Here is a 20,578-nt window from a genome sequence, read left to right as displayed (position 1 = left end):
AATATAAATTATATATAAGAATATATCAAAATATCCATAATATTTATGATATTTTATATATATTCACGATATATACATATAAAACAATGCCAAATATCTCCAAAGAGAAGAATATATCTACGATACATATCTATAAATTAGAAATCGATATTTTACTATATCATAATATTTTGTACTATGCTGGAACGCACGAAACATTCCAGATAGAACCAAATCGGGTTGATTTCGGAAATCATAACAAAGGATCTCAAACCCTAACGGCTAGTTTTGAAATGGTTCGAAACCTAGACCAGACACACGGCCGCCACAATATAACGGTAATATTACCGTTGGACTCCCAATTCAAAATCTTTATATAACCCTAGAAAACAGCTCCTTTCCCCTCATTCCTTTCTCTTTCAATCTCTCTTCTCAAATCTCTTTCTTGAATCCCTCCATCATTTAGCTTTTTCAATCAGAAAGTAATGGAGACTCCATCGTCATTGAGAAGAATAACAAGATCACAAGCCAAAGCTTCAATGAACAACAACAACAACAACAACATTACATTGTCAAGTAAGCAATCTCCTCTTTCTTTTAAATCTGAGAAATTTATTTATTACCATTTTGTTTGATTTCTAATGTTGTTGTTATTCTGTTTTTCAGGGAAGAATGAAGTTCATTCAAGAAAAAGAAGTGTGAAAATAGATCGATCTGCACTTATCGACATAACAAATGATTCGCCAATTTGTGGTCTTGCCATGGGTAGTTTGGAAACACCTTCATCTCTTGTTAAGAAAAGAAGTCAACCAAAACAAACACCTGGATCTGGTGAAGCTTTATTGAGAGAACAAGTTAAGAACTTGTTGCAAAAGGTCGAAGAAGAAGGTGGGGAGGTTGTAAAGCTTTCTTTCAAGAAAGGACCCTTTCTTGGTCTTAATGGGATTGTGAATTCTCCATCTGGATTTCTTGCTCCAACACCCACAAACACACCCCAGTTTGAAGTGATAGAAGAATCTGAGATCCATCAGGTTTGATTGATTTTCTTTTTTCAAGATTTGAGTTAATTTGTTAAAATTTTCCTTTGGGTATTGTTTGTGTTGATTGTTCTGTTGATCTTTGGTGGTTGCAGGAGGAAATGATGGTTGATGAATTGAAGCATCAGGGGAGTCTTGAATCTGAGAAGAGCGATGTCACCCGCGCTTTGTCGTTTGATTTCTATGAGAAATCTGATTTCTCTGAATGTTCTTCTGTGCTGACTCAAGGAAGTGTTTGCGAAGAGAAGTCAACAGAAGAAGATGATGCTTCTGTTTGGTCTGTGCAAGTGAATACTAGTACTCGAGATGAAGACGAAGAAGAGGAAATCGAAGAGGAAGATTATAATGAGGAGGAAGAAGCAGATTATGAAGAGCATGATGGGGAGGAAGGAGGATTGGTTGATGAACTATGTGAAGGTATAAGTAAGATTTTTTTGCAAAAAAAGACACTTCCTGATTTTGAAGGCAAACATATTCGATTTGTCTATAACAGTGACGGTGAGCTCAAAGGAGAGGTGGTTGTTAATTCTGTAGCTTCACCTAGTGTCTTGCGATTAAAGGGTATGCCAGTGCCGGAAGGGAAGCACCTCCGCTTTCCAGAGGAATAGGAGTAAGGTTCTAATTTTTGAGTCTGGGGTTGGTTAAGAGATTGAGTGTCTTTCTTGACACCATTTTCTGAAGTTTTAATTCTGTTATTGTTATGTTTACTTATGCTTTTGTAACAAAGATGCTTATAGAGAAAAATCAAGTGATAACATTTTATTGTTGCTGAAACTCAGAGATTTTTGTGGGATATGTGGAATACTTGTTGAATCTAAGTTTTGTAACTTAGAACTGCAGTACTATTTCTAATAAGATTTTGTTCATTAAATGCTTCTTTTACTCACATTCTAAGGATTTTACTGACTTCTGTGCATCTTCCTGACGTTGTATGTGAGAAGTTCAAATCAATTCTGTTCTTTTATGCTTTTATTGTTTGATTATAGTAATCACTATGGAGTTACATTGCCAACCAAATAGAAGTTATTTTTTTCATATTCGACTTCGCAGGTTTTGTTAGTCCGTGGCTCTGTTGGGTATTAGTTACTTTATAGTGTAGCCACAGAACTCGGCAATAGATTGAAGATAGCATAACTTAATAGTGTTTCTTTATTACATTGGCTGACTGGCATTTTTGCACTTAGATGAAGCTTTAAGCTGCTTTTGAAAAGAAGTAAGTCTCAGACAAGGCTCCTTGCAAGAATTCCCTCAAAGGTAATTCCAGGCCCAAAAGCAAGAATCAAGCCCCACTCGCAATCATCGTCTGTTTTGTCCTTCTTTAGATTCTCCTCGATCATATTCTCCAAAACATACACAATTGTGTTACTACTTGCATTTCCATAATCCATCAGAGCTTTCCGACTGGCAGTCAACTTCTCAGGCAACAAATCGAGCCTCTTCTCCAGTCGATTCAAGATTGCTGGCCCGCCTGGATGAACTGCCCAAAATAGCTTGTTATACTCAGTATTAAATCCGACCACCCCCATCAGCTTAGCACAGAATGCCTCAATATTATCCTCAATTATCTGCGGAAGGTCCCTCCCTAACTTAAAGCTAATACCCTCTTCCGTGAGTCGTCCATCAATTGTCTTTTCAGTGTCTGGCAAGAAGTTTTGAATGGCTGTGTAAAGCTCAAAGAGGGGCCTTTCCACGCCTGGTTGGGGGTTACTGCCTAGTAACATGGCTCCAGCACCATCTCCGAATAGTGCAGCTCCAACAAGATCATATGGGCGGTCAGGATTTGGAGGCTTGAATCCAATTATGGTGGTCTCAGATGTTGCAAGTAAAATGCGGCTGCCTGGATTGTTCTCAGCTATATCTTTGGCGACACGTAAGCCAGCAACTCCGCCTGAGCAGCCCATGAAGTAGAGCATAACACGATTAACCTCAGGGCTTAGACCTAGTCCTCTTGCAAGGTATAGGTCACCTCCAGGCAATCGGGCTTCACTTGAAGAGACATAGACTAAGTGGGTTATATCCGAAACAGGTCTTCCCCAGTTCTTAATACACGCTTGGGAGGCTTCAATAGCCATATCCGTGACTGCTTTGTTCGAGATTTCTAGACGCTGTCTTACAGTGGGAAGGCCTTCAAGTGCCAGCTCCGGGTATTCTTTAAGTATCTCTTCTGACATGACGACGTACCTTGTTTTAACTGTTGTTGTCTTGCCTACATGTGCCAAACAGGATCAAATGACAGTTAATTCAGTAAATATGAAGTATGAAGAACAACACATTAGTGAAACTCATATATATAGGCTCTGACATTTACTTGAATGGTGCTGAAAAGTCATAAATTGGGATAATTATATGTGCCACTGCTTGTAAAAACAAACTAGAGATAGTAAACGTTACATAATCGCGCCAGCTTTTGCTTGAGTTCAGGATCATCACACTTGGTATTTCTGAAATACCCATCAACAAGCAGTTCTTGCATTACAAGCTGGTGAGGGAATGCCTTTCCAAGAGCCAGAATAGTAGTCTTTCCTGGGTTCGCTGTTCTGGCGAGACATCCTTGTGTGGTCTCAAGACTTACCATACCTCTTCTTTCTCTTATCCGGCTTTTAGGCTTGTAATACTGGAGAGTACTTGGTTGTTGCCTTGAAGGACAATTCCTTTCCGGCGACACATATATAGTAGTAGCACAGAAATTTTACGGTAAGAAACTTGAAAATCACAAAGAGAGTGTAGGTTATTAATATGATGTGAGGGGAGACATGAAATGTTATGTTTTCTGTTCTTTTATTGAAATTAGTTGGGAAGCAACGCATTCATGGATGCATGAGAAGGTGCAGGTAGAGAGTTGTCGAACTGATTTCGAACTTCTTAAATATTTGCACATTGTTACACTAATAAACTTTCAGTGCTCTTGCAACACCACTAAACTAAACACCACTTCATCTCAACCTATAAAATAACGGAATATGTGCTGGTCATACCAGGGACCCAGAGTCTCACTTATGCTTGGACGCTTGGTGCTGTATAGCTCTGAGTTTGTACAGCATGTGAAGAGTGACATCCATAGCCACCCTTGCATTGGGAAGCTGTTTTTGGCAACTGAGGGTCACTTTGGCAATGTGACATCAAAGTGACCTTGCATTGGGAATGTTCTAAGGCGAGAGTATTCCCAATGCAAGCAACCCTCCATAGAGGCACTACATAAGACTATTTCCCCTCGTACTTACTTTCTTGGTGAGAAGTTACTAGGGGTTGTCTAATACAAATGTCACTTTAAAATTCGGACGGAATGTTTTATTCCGTTTGAATGTTAAAAAAAAAAAAAAAAAAAAAAAAAAAACGTCGTAGGACGGAATGTTTAGTCCAAAAAAAAAAGAAAAAAACACGGGAGACGGAATTAGTGAAAAGCTATCTTCATTGTCACCTTTGTATTGGGCCATTATTTTTTTCTCATAAAAATGATAAGTTGCTATTTCCTCTCAAAACTATTTGCATTGGAAAGGCTCTAAGGTGACTCAACAAGTTTTCAAACCTTACTTTCAGTACTAGGTGGGCTGAAACAAGACTCCAAATTATCCTCCAGTTAACAATGAAAAAGTTACTTAGGAGACTGGGCTGATCACAGCCTGATGGGCTCACGAACAAGATATATCAAAACTGTTACTAATTAGTCTTGTTAATGGGGGCATGAATAGCTTTAATAGAACTCACCACCAAGATGGCTGCATTTTCGAACTTTGAGAGCTGATTAATTAGGGCATGCTTGTTAAACTTTCCCACTTGAGGGGAAAATATGTAATGGGAAAATATTTTTCCACTTAAAAATTTACCGGCAAACTAACTAGCGAGAAAATATAATTTGTCGCTGCTTGTTTCGTCAACGGCAAACGATTGGCAAATTTCATTTGTCAGGTTTCGCGAGTGTTTGATAACACAAATTTGGCAAATAATTCATTCGGCAAATCTACTAGGCAAATTATTCAACCCTAGTTTTGAATCATTAGCTTCTCTCACTCTCTCTCCTTAAAAAAAAATCAAATTTTTACTGTGATTGAATTAACATATTTCGCTCGGAGATTTGGTTCATCTCTTTCTTCAATTAAGGTGAGAAATTATCCAGGTTTCACTCATTTTTTTCTTCATTTGAAAAGTTATATTTCTTCTGTATTTTATTATTTGCTGTTTTTAAATGAATTTGTTGTTCTTAACGAGCTAATTGACTAATTGTTATGTATCCTTTCTACATATTGTTTTTAGTCTATGTTTTGGTTTATCTTATTAGAATGACATAATGTATTGAGTCCATATATATGGACTATATGGTAACGGTATGAAAACATTGGGAGCTATCGAAGTGTATGAAAAGTGTGACTCCCTTGCAACCGAAGTCGAGCATACATACGATGATCTTCATGCGTGAATAGTCGGGAGGAAAGAAAGGGCGGTAGATGATAATGAGAAAGGGCGCCGCGTCTGGACGGGCAGAATGGATGAGCGAAAGGTGCCATGGAGTGGGGAATATCTCAAGTCTCATGTGAGACAACTAAATGCACCTCGAGGCCAAGGAACTGGGGGACCTTCTCGAGCACACATGATAGGCAATTGAGAGATAGAGCTAGCCTATTCGTTATGGGGAATCAAGGACCTAATATCTGATTTACCGAAAGCGGAGAATCGCCCGAAAGCAGAGAATAGGTTGCAGCTCTTCTCTCTCTTGAAAGTGGGAGTTTGGTTAGTAGATAGATGGTCACATATTGAATGTATTGATAGCTAAGCGTGATCGGTAGGAGCTTTCGTAGTGAGCTCCGGCCCCATGTCTAGGGTAGCGGTCTAAGCGCAGCAGAGCGAAGGCACTTTCTTCCCGGAGGGATTGCAAGGACCGAAATAGAAGGGGCGTCGAACTTCTTTTGCATATCTTTCTCGAAGCGTGAAGCTCGAAGCTCGGTCTTTGTTTTGTTATTCTAGACCTAGATGTGGTGTCCTGAAAGAAGGAGCAACCTTTTTCGATACGAAAAAACCTAACACCGACTTTGGGATCCACGAGAAAGAACCGAGTCTCCATATTCTCTTGAATTAGCTTTATTAGGGGGGGGGGGGGGGCTCACGAGAACGAGGCCGCAAGAAAGATTATATAGAAGGTAATCTTGAAGGTAGGGAACTACCCTTCGCCTTGTCCTAACATATACTCTACTTCTAGTTAGTAAATTAGGTAGTATGGGGCTGAGAACCTATTAGTCGAGCTCTTTTCGTAATAGATCAACCTGGTGACCCCATATCTCAACTTTCAGTAAAAAGAAGGGCGATCTATTCTTTTAAACCCAACACCCGACTTGGGAAAATAGATGAAGAAGAAGTTTGACGTAGGAGGGAGTCCCAAGAAGTTAATCCTTCACTTAGGGGGATACCTGGAAAGAGGTCCTGACATAGACTTGACTCCTATAACCCAAGGGTTCTCCTTTGCTCACCTGTCAGTACAAAGAAGGGGGGACCTAGTTCTATCCTTTAAAACAAAAACCCGATTTTCAATAGGCTACAGGAGAAAGAAAGCCTAAGGCTATCTCTCAATAGAATAAATTGGCTAGTCAGGGCGGGCTTAGGCAGCTGGAAGACCAGGAAAGGTAGGACACTTTGGAACTATAACAAAGGGGATTCCTCGGGTATTGCTTGAGGACGGCCCGTATACCATTCCTAAGGAATGGAGTGAAGGGGAGGTGCCACACCTTAGTGACAGAGATGCGAAGGTACAAGTACTCTTTGGACCAGAAACAAAGGGGGACACTTGAAATGGAGCTGCCAGCCCGTAGTAACCTTGTCGAGAGTAGGAATCACTCCTTACCCTAAGGAAAAACCCGAACCCACCCCTTAGCAATAGCTCCAGCAGAAAGAATATGTGGGGAAGTCTATACTTAGGGGAAATGCATCATTCAGGACGGGAAAGGGAGATCTCTCCATTTCCAAGGAAAGAATTGGTCTAAGGACATTACTCTTATTTGTCGGGTTTAAGAAACCCGATGTTGGTGTTTTTGGCATGAAGAGCTTTTCCGTTCATAAGAAACTCGATGTTGATAGCCAGGAATTGGAAACACCAAGGTTGTCAATGCAAGGGTGACAGTGGAAAAGAACTAAAAAGCGAAGGAAGATGAGCTACAAATGTCGGAGATAATAGAGAAATGTGTGGAGTTTAAGTGACAGTAGCGGGTGCTTCCGCAGTTCCGCTCCAAGGTAGTAAGATCCAATAGTATGTTGTTGGCTTGTTATGGTAATCTAATTGATAGTATGAATCATATTGTATAAATGGTACATCTTTGTAAGTTTGGTAGGGTCTTGATACATATGAGTACATGACTAAGTCTGACAAGATAGTTGATGCACAAGCACACATAGGCTCCGGTATTACCCCCATCGCATAAGCTTATCTTGCGTTGTCAATTTTCGTACTCCAAGGTTGTAGCGAGTCACCCCCCATCCCACATTTTTTTCCTTCCCTCCTGCATTTTCTGTTTTTTTTTCCTTGTAAGAGTTAAGAGATTGGCTTCTTCCTTTTTGGCATTTCTAGCTGCATATATACCACAAGCATTAGTTTTAGGTTTCAATGCTTCACAATTTGTATGTTTACCAACTTTTATAGTTTCTACACACCTTCGACAATCCGCATTACTCTGTCTCATACCCTAGTCTTGTTCATCCTTTGTGCTTAGTTCCACTTTCAAGTCACCCTAAGAAAGAAGCCTCAGTTCTCAAAGGGTAGGGGCTACCACTTTTCTCAATCTCTGTCCACTCGTCAGGACGGTTGGTCTTGGATTATCTTTAGCAAAATTATAATCCACCAACATTGTCCTTAGATACCCTAGTTCTCAGAGTTCAAACAATGAGAAGTTTGAACTATGAATTTTTTTTGAGTGTATATGAACGGCCTGTTGGAGCAAGATTGTTTGCATTGGAAGGTGCATAGCTCTAAAAGAATCAAATACTCTAAACTCCCCATGCGACCACCATTTCTACAAGTAGTTGTTGAAAATGTAGCCTAATTTCATGGAGTGCATTAAAATTTTAAAAGCGTTTAGAAATTGTTACTTTGCTGCTGGTTATTCTTTTGTTTTAATATGACATTTTCATGCAAGCATTCCGCTAATAAACATAACCTTTTGCCATGTTATGTATATGTTCTCGTTGCCTACTAACAAAATGTGTGAATCTGGCTTATATTTTAATGGATTATTAATTAATTATTAGTGTATATATAAAATGGTTAGGTTGTAAGAGTAATTATCATTATTTATACACAATGTTGTTTAGTGTATATATAAAATGGTTGTAAGTGTTAGTTTGATTACTTGTGAAATACGTTGTTCAATTAGTTCATATTTAACTTTTTTTTATCGTAGTTATGGCAAGTCGTCAGCATACCCGTTGGTCTCCCACGATGGATCAATGCGTCTTTGTGAGACGAGGTAACCTAAGAATTTTCCTGAGGCTACTCCAAATACGCATTTGGCTGAGTTGAGCTTCATCTTGTTTTGGCGAAGTCGTTCAAAGGCTTCTTGTAGGTGGGAGATGTGATCGCTGACTTTTGGTTTTTGACGACCATGTCTTTTATTTAGATCTCCATAGTGTCTCCTAGCAAGTCTTTGAGTATTTTGGTGACCAGTCTTTGGTAGGTCGCTCCTGCGTTATTCAAGCCGAAAGGTAGGACGTTGTAGCAGAACGTACCTTGCTCGGTTATGAAGGACGTCTTTTCCTGGTCTTCTTCTGCAAGTAGTATTTGGTTGTATCCACTGTATGCGTCCATAAACGATAAGAGCTCATGGGCGTAAGTTTGATCTACCAGTATGTCGATTCTTGGTAGGGGGAAGTTGTCTTTTGGGCAGTACTTATTGACGTTGGGGAAATCTATGCAGAGTCGTACCTGACCATTATTCTTTGGAACGGCTACTATGTTGGCAAGCCAGGTCGGGTACTCGACCTCTATGATAAATAAATCCAATATTTTTGAGTTTTTCTATCTCTTCGTTGGTGGCTTTTTGAAACTTGAGTGCTAGTTTCCAAGGTTGTTTGATAGGCTTGACTGTTGGATCTACATTTAACTTGTGGCAAGCGACCTGAGGGTTGATTCCTGGCATATCGATATACGACCAAGCAAAAACATCTTTATTGAGAGATAGAAATTTGACAAGCTGCTCCTTAAGCTTGGGGTCTAAATCAGCCCCTACATAAACAAATTTTGGGTCATCAGTTGTGCCCAAATTGACTTTTTCTCCTGATTCTATTTGAGCTTGTTTTCCATTGAGCTTGTTTGATGCTGTTGCTGGAAGGCTGGATGTTTGAGGATCTTGCCTCTTTGGGACGTCTTTGAATTGGTTTCAACGACCTAAGGCTTGGGTAAGGTCGTTATGCTGACCTGATTGCATCGGTGAGCTTCCAGTTGGTTGCTTCTGAGCTCCATGATGCCTCTGGGACCGGGATATCGTAGGACCTGGTGTAGGGTTGATGGAATTGCTTGGATTTTGTGAATCCAACGACGTCCTAGAATGGCAGTGTAGGACGACCTGACATCGATCACACTGAAGCGTGTTGAAGTTTTGACCATGTCTTCTTTTTCACCAATGGAGACTGGTAGGATCACGTCTTCGATGACATCTGTACGATCTTTGTTGAACCCATAGAGCGGTGCATTGGATTCTATCATCACCGAGTCCGGCAGGTGCATGTCCTTGTATGTTTGATAGAACAGTATGTCGCATGAGCTTCCTGGATCGATGATGACTCTTTTGACTGTCCAACTGTTGATTTTGACATGCACTACCAAGGTATCATTGTGAGGTAGGCACACCTTGTCTAGATCCTCTCCTGTGAATGAAATTGATGTTGTCCTCTTAGGGTCGGTGGGGTTGATCATCTTGACTTTGTGTGAGAGGTGGTAGATTTCTTGGATTGTTCCCACTCTTTTGCGCTTCTCCCGACCTGAGGCTTCGTCGTTTGAGCTGTCTGTAATCATGTTGATTACTTTGTCCTTATATTGGTCGGAGGAGTGTTGTCTCCTGTTGTGCCTTAACCTACCTGGAGACTTAGATTGTCTAGTTGATCGGCTCCTACTTCTGTTTTTGTTGTTGGCAAGTCATTCATTGCTGCGGCTCCTGTTTCTGTGGCTACGGCTGTGGTTCCTGTTTCTGTGGCGTTTGGCATCCATCTTATGCCTCAGAACTCTTTTAATTTGCCTTCCTCCACTAGGTCTTGGAGGCAGTGCTTGAGGCTCTAGCAATCATTGGTGTCGTGGTGGTGGAGTTTGTGGAAATGGCAGTATGGACGCTATAACACCCCGTGTTTTTATACGTATTTTTATATTTATTAATTAATTAAATTATTTATTTTCAAAATTCGTCGGATTGGACTCGGGATACGTGGGCTTGGTTTTGGGCCCGAGTCGGTGTTGGGCTTGGGTTTCGGACCCAAGTATATAAACACATTGTTCAACAGAATAGGGTTGGTCAAAAAAAAAAAACAACGCGATAGTTTTATTCAGAAAAATGGGAGTTTTACTGACAGAAGGAAATGAGATTTTTCCTGGTAGCTGGTTGATAATCGGAGAGCGCTACAGGTGAGTAGAGTTAACTCTCACCACTACCAGAACTATGATTTTCGTCTGTTTAATATTTATGTTTTTACTGTCCATTATATTGTTTTGATTCGACGTCGTGTTGTCGAGTTGTTAAAACTCGAGTGATTCGGATTTTTGATGTAGAACTGTCGAAACTTTGGCGTTAAAGGCGTTAAAGCCCCATTAGAGAAATCGTCATTTTCCTTGTTTTCTCTGTGTATACTCTTTTGATTTCATCGTGGGTTGAACTATGATGTTTCTATATGTTTGAATTCGTTGGTTGATGTCTGCCGTGAAGCTCTCAGCCGAAGCTTCGACAGACGCCGTCGGTGACACACACCAAAGAGCGTAAATCGCCCCTCATGAATTTGATTAACTTTTTTTGATCTTGTGATGTTCATATTAATTGGTTGTTGATATATGATGAATGTCGGGTTTAGCATGGTCGTGTGTGGTATTTGTTGGAGCTTGGAGAAAGCTCGAGAGGTGCGTTAATGGCGTTCTTCGCCATTACCGCCATTACTTGGGACTTGGGGTTTATCGCGATTTTGTTTGTAGTTCGAACTGTTTTGGGTGGGTTGTTGATGTTGTATGATTGATGGAGGTTGGAATGAGGGCTCGATTGAGTGGAGTGGAGTCATGTAAAAGCTTGAAGCTTTGAACAAGCTTTAATGGCGGCAACAAAGAATTTCACGATGAGGTTATGTGAACATTGGTTGTTATGGTTTTGATGCAGGTTAGAATGAGGATTGATGTCGGGAAGTAAAGGTTTGATGGTTGGGTCGATGTATATGGAGAAGGGGACGATTGAAGCTTTTACGACCATTAATGGTCATGATTGCGATTTTCGCATTAAGAGGAAATCGAAAATTGTTGGTATGGGTGTTGAGGGTTTCCTCAAGGAACCCAACCGGGCTCAAATTGGGTGGCGAGTGATGGTGGTGGCTCTTTGTGGCAGTGGAGGTCTTTGGAAAGTGAGAGGAGATGAACAGTCGTTTTGGGTTTGGAGTTGGGCTTGGGCGAACTTCGATTATGGGCTTGGGTTTAGATTTTTAAATTTGGATTTTTGATTTAGACTTTGGGCTTTAGAACGTGGGCTTTTGGGGTTAGATAAGTTTGGATTTGGTTATTTCTTTGTTGACCCTTGGCGGTCGACTTTGACTTTGACCGAGTTGACTTTGACTAGAGTTGACTTTTGACTAGGGTTGACTTTGACCAGGTTGACCTTTTAACTTCGGATTATGATTCGGTCTACTAGGATAGGTCTAGAGCTATTAGCATGCTTTGGTCAGAGGCTAAGACCTTTCTATATATGCGTGTGTACTATGTGATTTTGCAAAGTATTTATTATATGCAACGTTATGACACTTAGACATTCATGAAATTAATAACGCGTAAACCTAAAATACGTGAATCAAGATATTTCGCCGTGGTTCTCGGAAATAATAAATACAATAAATTTCAATAATGCGTAAAACAATTTACCACCTCTTTTAGAACTCTCCACGTCTCAATTGTTAGAATTGAGTTTTATAACTGTTGATGTCATATGATAGGTGGGCATTTATTGAATGTGTCATAAATGGCCGTTAAGCGTTATCTATGGGTATTCATTGAATGTGCCATGAATGACCCGGGTATTCATTGAATGTGCAATGAATGACCCGATTGTTTGGACTACCCTAGAGAGGAACTAAGGTATTCGCCTTGCGGGTTAGTTGTATTTCTTGAGTGTACGGGAATGTAGGATTTGGGTATTCCTTGAATGTGGCAGGAATGACCCAGGGCATTCATTGAATGTGCCATGAATGACCCATTAGTGATGTAAGGTTGGGTATTCCTTGAATGTGGCGGGAATGACCTAAGATACATAGGTACTAAAAGGTGGGTGTATAAGAAAAGTAATTGATTAATTGATAAGAGAAATGGTTTTGTTTATACGAGTGTGCTTGGGTTTACCTTTGAATACATATAGAATATCTACATATGTTATATATACAAGTTCTAACTTTCTTTTTGCAGGAGGGTAGGACTTAATAATATTTTGTGCAGGGACGCGGTCCTACCCTTATACAGCGGCGGATATCGGTAAGTATAATTCAATTATTTAGATATTAAAAAGGAGTTATTAGAATGAGTTAATAAGATGGAATTTAATAAAATGAAAGTTTTGCTTGGGAAGAAACTATGCCGTTTGAGATGACGGAACTACCTGTCTTCCAAGCTGAGAATGGTTAGGTTATGATAGATTTAAAGTGTTAGTGGGATAAGTAAGAATTTGAAATGTTTATATGTGTTTAGTCTACTCATACCAGCAAATTCAATTTGCTGACCCATGTTTGCTTTGTTTTTGGCAACGTGGGTGTGTTCTTGGGAACATAGGTGGAAGGCCATGGAACCGCCGGCGTTTGATTTGGATTCTTGCCTGGAGCAGTCCGTTAGTTTTCTTTTAGGTCTGATTCTTATTGGAATGATGTAATAACGTAGTTTACATTTTAGTATGACATGAGAATACGATGTTGAGGACCTGTTATTCTTAGAATATTATATTGATGTTTTTTATGGAAGATAGACTTGTATAAAGTAATAAAGAGAATTTTTGGAGATTGAAATTGTGGTTAAGATTGTTTATGATGTGGGTTTTAGGTTTTGATTTGTGTTGTATCCACCCCGTCATAGCCTGGGTTTTTAGACAATTGAACCAAGTGATGTTTGAGATATTTATATTTCAAATATTCATTTTTTTAATTGTTTAGAAAATCGGGCTGTGACATTTTGGTATCAGAGCTCAGGTTAGCCTAGATAGTGAAGGTCTAGGTGATCCTCGGATTGTGGTGAATGGGTAGTAGGAGTGTTTCTTTGTGGTATTTGGTTTGGCTTGTTGTTTTGTGTGTACTTTTATAGTGGAATGTTGGGATATGATTAGGAAAATAAAATGCTTGTTTTAACGGTTAATTTCTTATGAAATTTATAATCGAATTTTTGCATGTTATAGTGTTGTTTTCCTAACGGAGTTTTCTATTTTTAAGTAAGTATTGACTAAAGAAGAAATGATTATTTTAAAATTTTATAGTTGAGTAAATTGGAATTATCCAAGGAATAAAGAAACCCTTTTGATAAAGGTTGGATTTGAAATATTTGATATTGTCCAAGTTATGTATATCGTTGGTGTGTGATCCAATATACATAACATCTCTCAGTATGCATCGTTGGAGTTTGATCCAGTGTATACATGTACATCGTTGGTGTGTGATCCAGTGTGCATACCACACATCGTTGGTGTTTGATCCTATGTGATGGTAGAGAGTTAGTATGCATCGTTGGTGTGTGAACCAGTGTATACTTGCATATCGTTGGTGTGTGAGCCAGTATGCATGCATCACATTGTAGGTGTTTGATCCTATGTGATGGTGGACATAGTATAGGCCGTTGATAATATGAATCAGTCTATACGTTATTTTTTATTTTTCGAACATGTGGTGTTTGTGAGACACTGAGAGAAATGTCGATATATGTGTAAATACTAAGAGTGGAACTAACTGCCTCGGTGTGAGAGGAACTACATTGCCTTCTTAGTATGGTTTAACTCGGAAAATATGAATCTGTTGAATTGAGAAAGAATGATTTTTAATTAAGTGTTGGCAATTGAAAAAAAAAAATTAATTACGTTTATTCTTTTGAGTTGTGTATGCTAGCGGATATACGTATTTCTTGGGTTCAATACGTATATAGATACATTTTCGAAGTATGTGATTTGCATATTAGTATGTCTATCTATATGATATTGTATATGTGTATTCCTTTTAAGGTGTGTATACTTGCGTATACACGTATGTCTTATTTTACTTGTTTGACGTCTTGTTTGTTTGGTTAATCTACACTCTACCTTGAATCTGGGGACGAGATCCTTTTAAGGTGTGTATATTATAACACCCGTGTTTTATCGTATTTTTATATTTATTAATTAATTAAATTATTTATTTTCAAAATTCGTCGGATTGGACTCGGGATACGTGGGCTTGGTTTTGGGCCCGAGTCGGTGTTGGGCTTGGGTTTCGGACCCAAGTATATAAACACATTGTTCAACAGAATAGGGTTGGTCAAAAAAAAAAAACAACGCGATAGTTTTATTCAGAAAAATGGGAGTTTTACTGACAGAAGGAAATGAGATTTTTCCTGGTAGCTGGTTGATAATCGGAGAGCGCTACAGGTGAGTAGAGTTAACTCTCACCACTACCAGAACTATGATTTTTTCGTCTGTTTAATATTTATGTTTTTACTGTCCATTATATTGTTTTGATTCGACGTCGTGTTGTCGAGTTGTTAAAACTCGAGTGATTCGGATTTTTGATGTAGAACTGTCGAAACTTTGGGCGTTAAGGGCAGTTAAAGCCCCATTAGAGAAATCGTCATTTTCCTTGTTTTCTCTGTGTATACTCTTTTTGATTTACTGTGGGTTGAACTATGATGTTTCTATATGTTTGAATTCGTTGGTTGATGTCGGGCTGTCGAAGCTCTGTCGAAGCTTCGACAGACGTCAATGGTGACACACGCCCAGTAAATCGTCCTCATGAATTTGATTAACTTTTTTTGATACTGTGATGTTCATATTAATTGGTTGTTGATATATGATGAATGTCGGGTTTAGCATGGTCGTGTGTGGCGCTGTTGGAGCTTGGAGAAAGCTTGAGGTGCGTTAATGGCGTTCGCCATTCGCCATTCTTGGGACTTAGGGTTTATGCGATTTTGTTTGTAGTCGAACTGTTTTGGGTGGGTTGTTGATGTTGTATGATTGATGGAGGTTGGAATGAGGGTCTGTCGATTGAGTGGAGTCAGTAAAAGCTTGAAGCTTTGAACAAGCTTTAATGGCAACAAAAAGAATTTCCACGATGGGTTATGTGAACATTGGTTGTTATGGTTTTGATGCAGGTTAGAATGAGGATTGATGTCGGGAAGTAAAGGTTTGATGGTTGGGTCGATGTATATGGAGAAGGGGACGATTGAAGCTTTTACGACCATTAATGGTCATGTAGATTTGCATTTTCGCATTAAGAGGAAATCGAAAATTGTTGGTATGGGTGTTGAGGGGTTTCCTCAAGGAACCCAACCGGGCTCAAATTGGGTGGCGAGTGATGGTGGTGGTGCTGGCGTGGATGTGGAGGTCTTTGGAAAGTGAGAGAGGAGATGAGCAAAGTCGTTTTGGGTTTGGAGTTGGGCTTTGGGCGAACTTCGGTTATGAAGGCTTGGGTTTAGATTTTTTAAATTTGGATTTTTGTATTAGACTTTGGGCTTTGGGTCGTGGGCTTTTGGGGTTAGATAAGTTTGGATTTGGTTGATTGCTTTGTTGACCCTTGGCAGGTCGACTTTGACTTTGACCAGAGTTGACTTTGACTAGAGTTGACTTTTGACTAGGGTTGACTTTGACCAGTTGACCTTTTAACTCGGATTATGATTCGGTCTACTAGGATAGGTCTAGAGCTATTAGCATGCTTGGCTGTAGGCTAAGACCTTTCTATATATACGTGTGTACTATGTGATTTTGCAGTATTTATTATATGCAACGTTATGACACTTAGACATTCATGAAATTAATAACGCGTAAACCTAAAAATCGTGAATCAAGATATTTAAATGGATCTCGGGAAATAATAAATACAATAAATTTCAATAATGCGTAAAACAATTTACCACCTCTTTTAGAACTCTCCACGTCTCAATTGTTAGAATTGAGTTTTATAACTGTTGATGTCATATGATAGGTGGGCATTTATTGAATGTGTCATAAATGGCCCGTTAGCGTTATCTATGGGTATTCATTGAATGTGCCATGAATGACCCGGGTATTCATTGAATGTGCAATGAATGACCCGATTGTTTGGACTACCCTAGAGAGGAACTAAGGTATTCGCCTTGCGGGTTAGTTGTATTTCTTGAGTGTACGGGAATGTAGGATTTGGGTATTCCTTGAATGTGGCAGGAATGACCCAGGGCATTCATTGAATGTGCCATGAATGACCCATTAGTGATGTAAGGTTGGGTATTCCTTGAATGTGGCGGGAATGACCTAAGATACATAGGTACTAAAAGGTGGGTGTATAAGAAAAGTAATTGATTAATTGATAAGAGAAATGGTTTTGTTTATACGAGGTGTGCTGGGTTTTACCTTTGAATACATATAGAATATCTACATATGTTATATATACAAGTTCTAACTTTCTTTTGCGGGAGGGTAGGACTTAATAATATTTTGTCTTGAGGACTTGGTCCCACCCCTTATCTGTGGCCCGGATATCGGTAAGTATAATTCAATTATTTAGATATTAAAAAGGAGTTATTAGAATGAGTTAATAAGATGGAATTTAATAAAATGAAAGTTTTGCTTGGGAAGAAACTATGCCGTTTGAGATGACCGGAACTACTGTCTTCAATTTTGTGAATGGTTAGGTTATGATAGATTTAAAGTGTTAGTGGGATAAGTAAGAATTTGAAATGTTTATATGTGTTTAGTCTACTTCATACCAACAAATTCAATTTCTTGCGACCCATGTTTCTTTGTTTTTTAGCGTGGGTGTGTTCTTAGGAACATAGGTGGAAGGCGATGGAACGTTTGGGTTTGATTTGGATTCTTGCCCCGGAGCGGTCCGTTAGTTTCTTTTTAGGTCCGATTCTTATTGGAATGATGTAATAACGTAGTTTACATTTTAGTATGACATGAGAATCACGATGTTGAGGACTGTTATTCTTAGAATATTATATTGATGTTTTTATGGAAGATAGACTTGTATAAAGTAATAAAGAGAATTTTTGGAGATTGAAATTGTGGTTAAGATTGTTTATGATGTGGGTTTTAGGTTTTGATTTGTGTTGTATCCACCCCGTCATAGCCTGGGTTTTTAGACAATTGAACCAAGTGATGTTTGAGATATTTATATTTCAAATATTCATTTTTTTAATTGTTTAGAAAATCGGGCTGTGACAGACGCTCTAGTATGGCTATCACCTTGTTGATGTTTGGTTTGAAGTATGGTGTAGTATATATTTTCTTCAAGATTTGACTTGGCATCCTGAAAAAGTTAGAGAATTTCCTCTTCGTGTATGAGGGCTTGCTGGCGTTGGATCTCTTGTTGTTGTTGTTATTGTTGTTGTTGTTGCTGTTAATGTTTGAATATTGCTTGCTTTCCTTGGGGTCTGGCTCGTTGCTAACTGCGATGACCTCTTTGCTTTTCGCTTTGGCCATCCACTCTTCGTATTTGATGTATTTGTTGACTCCGTGGTACATATCAGGTGAGGTGTCTAGCTTGTTGCGCATGAGGGACCCTGCTAGGTCGGAGTCGTCCAAGAGGGCGTTTGTGAACGCAGAAATTGCAAAACCGTCATTGAGTCCTGACTCCAGCGAGAGGAGGTCCTTCTTAAAACGTCCTGGGAAGGCTCCGATATTTTCGCCATGAGCTTGTTTGAGCTGGAACAAGGAGTCCAGGTCGGCGCGCTTCTTTCTGTTGTGGACGAACTCTGCTACGAACGTCTCAGCAAGGCTGTCGAAGTTGTTGATCGAATATGGAGGGAGTGTGTAAAACCAGTCTATTGCTCTGTCCTTTAAACTGGATGGAAAAAGTTTGCACTTAAGGTAGTTGTAGTCAGGATGGCTATAGAGTGCTAGGATTTAGCTGAAGCGAGCTACATGCTCGCTTGGGCAGGAGGTACCGTCGTACAATGAGAACTTTGGTTGGATGAACTCTGAAGGAGGTTGTCTGTCTCGGATATCTTGGATGAATGGTGATGCTTTTGTACGTCTCTAGCATCTTCTGAGCGATCTGGATCTCACTGGCTTTTTCACTTGACTTCTCTAGTTTTTGTCCGAAGTCTTCTAAATGCTGATTAGTGGTGTTGGTTAGGGCTGCAACTGTGTTGTGCTCCCCGACTTCTGTGGTGCCATTGTTGGTGTTGGAGTTGGCCTGCTCTCGTATTGTCTGGTTTTCTTGTTGCAAAGTGATGAAGGCTTCTTGGAGTGTCTTCATCTAGTCTGCCAATGCTTGTAATTTGGGCTCCATTGTGGTTTTCGACCCGGCCGTGGGCTTGAGAAAAGAGTGGTTGTTCTTTTCTTAAGGAAACGAACCAGCAAATGGCGCCAATGTAGATGTTGGTTATTTTGAGACTACGACTTGATGATTTGTTGGATAGAAAATGGCTGCACTCTTCTTGGGATAAGAGTTGCCTACATATCAAGTTTCTCGGGGTAAACTTGAATCAAACCTTACGTAGTTCATCTCTCTCTATTTATAGAGGTGTGCTTGAACCATTATGGATTGCAGTTAATGTTTTCTTGATTGTGGCGTTGATTGAGCTCCAAGATTGTGCTAGTTGATATCTTTCCATGAATGGATTCATGGCTTTGGTGGCGACTTGGATCTTTGGGTCGTTGGTAACGATCGATGTTGTGGGGACGAAATGAAGTAAGGCGTCCCGCCGCCATATGGACACGTGCTCTGTAGTGTAGAACGGAGGGTACTTACAACAAGCATGAACAGATGAATGCACTCAACGAGTGTTTAAAGTTTTAATTCATGTATTTGATGGACATTGAGGGCATATTCGGCATTTCATCATAGAATTTTATATTATTATTATTATTATTATTATTATTATTATTAGAATAAAATAAAAACATGGACTAACGGTGAATGAGAATCAAACCTAATTAACCGGCATCAAGTGTTAAAATGGGGGACATGTCTAAAGAAAATTAGAGTGAGGAGTTATATCTAATTTCCAATTATAAATGGGAGGCCGGAGAAGTATGTCTAAAAAACCATTATTGAAATTACATTTTCTTTGTTAAAATTACATTAATAGCAAATCGTATTCACAGAAAACCATTAAATTTTCTAATTGTCTTACACAGCATACCATTCCCACCTAAATAATTAAAGATCTTCAATTAATTATTTGTTTTAAAACTTAAAATAATAACGACCATAACCTTTAAACTCCATTCTTCATAATGAAATCAGTCAAAATTTGTTGCTTTTATTGGCCATAGCAATTATGTTTTATAGCTGTACTCGATTAATCTTCAAAATAATAAAAAATTCATTAGAAATGAACATATTAATGTTAGATGTTTCAAGGATGTGGCTGTCCTCTAGGCAGTGTTCCATGGAATGTTGGAATTCTGTCGAATATTTCAGTTTAAAAAAAAACGGAAAAAACTATTTAGAATCGAAATATTAATGATTTTAAAATTAATCGAAATCAAAATATAACCTTGGTCAAAATATTGTAAATTTCAATTTTTTAGATTTTCAAAATTCTAAAAATTCCAAAATCCCAAGAACTATGTAATGGTCATCAATTAAAGGGTAAACACAATAAAAAATGAAGAAAACAAAAAACCAAAAAACCTGAGAGTAGCTGCGTCTTGGATAGATACTGGTGTTTGGAGATAAAATCACCAACCACACTATCCCCTTCTATTAAACCGGGTCCCTGTCTTTAGAGTAAAGTATTGCTTAAGTTGCCACGGTATATTTGAAATGCCAATTAAAATTTCAGGCTACTTGGAAAGTTGGAATAAGATGTACTGTAGTACGTTTTACAAAAAAGGCACATATATATGTCAAGATAATGAAGATATACAACTCCCTAGTTCCTACAATCTGTATTAAACAGGACCTGGAACCAATCTGATTTTTTTTTCCCAAAAATATCAATTTTGAGTGTATTGTAGTCCCCCCCCCCCAAAAGTCAGATTCCAGACTCCATCTATGGGTGTGCAGAAGGATCATAACCATAGCTTTACCAAAAAAAGAGAAGGATCGTAACAAAAATCTGTTACCTTAGACCACAAGGAATTGATCCATTGAAGGTAGAAAATGTACGTTCAGCCAAACTGTTGCAAAGCTTGCAACAACAGTTGAAGAGTATGCCTTTATCTATCACCGTTAAGACAGATGACAAATTCCATTTTATGACTTAA

At 39.0% G+C, this 20,578-nt stretch overlaps 2 protein-coding genes across 2 annotated transcripts; one reads left to right on the top strand and one right to left on the bottom strand.

The window, feature by feature from the left end:
* Positions 1–240: 240 nt before the first annotated feature.
* On the top strand, positions 241–1,887 carry LOC147519761 (uncharacterized). The gene is made up of 3 exons (XM_086591318.1): positions 241–555; positions 646–1,010; positions 1,112–1,887. Exons 1-3 carry the CDS (start codon positions 465–467, stop codon positions 1,622–1,624), a joined length of 969 nt encoding a protein of 322 aa, XP_086447444.1. The 5' UTR covers positions 241–464; the 3' UTR covers positions 1,625–1,887.
* Positions 1,888–2,103: 216 nt separating this feature from the next.
* On the bottom strand, positions 2,104–20,089 carry LOC147519760 (type III polyketide synthase B-like). The gene is made up of 3 exons (XM_086594883.1): positions 20,004–20,089; positions 3,408–3,667; positions 2,104–3,222 (listed from the first exon to the last, which is right to left on the bottom strand). Exons 2-3 carry the CDS (start codon positions 3,589–3,591, stop codon positions 2,237–2,239), a joined length of 1,170 nt encoding a protein of 389 aa, XP_086451009.1. The 5' UTR covers positions 3,592–3,667; positions 20,004–20,089; the 3' UTR covers positions 2,104–2,236.
* Positions 20,090–20,578: the final 489 nt, after the last annotated feature.

Source organism: Coptis chinensis, chromosome 2 (assembly GCF_015680905.1).
Source record: "Coptis chinensis isolate HL-2020 chromosome 2, ASM1568090v1, whole genome shotgun sequence".
NCBI lineage: Eukaryota > Viridiplantae > Streptophyta > Magnoliopsida > Ranunculales > Ranunculaceae > Coptis > Coptis chinensis.
Note: the sequence above shows the minus strand (reverse complement) of the source record. Positions and strands in the feature narration are given on the sequence as shown.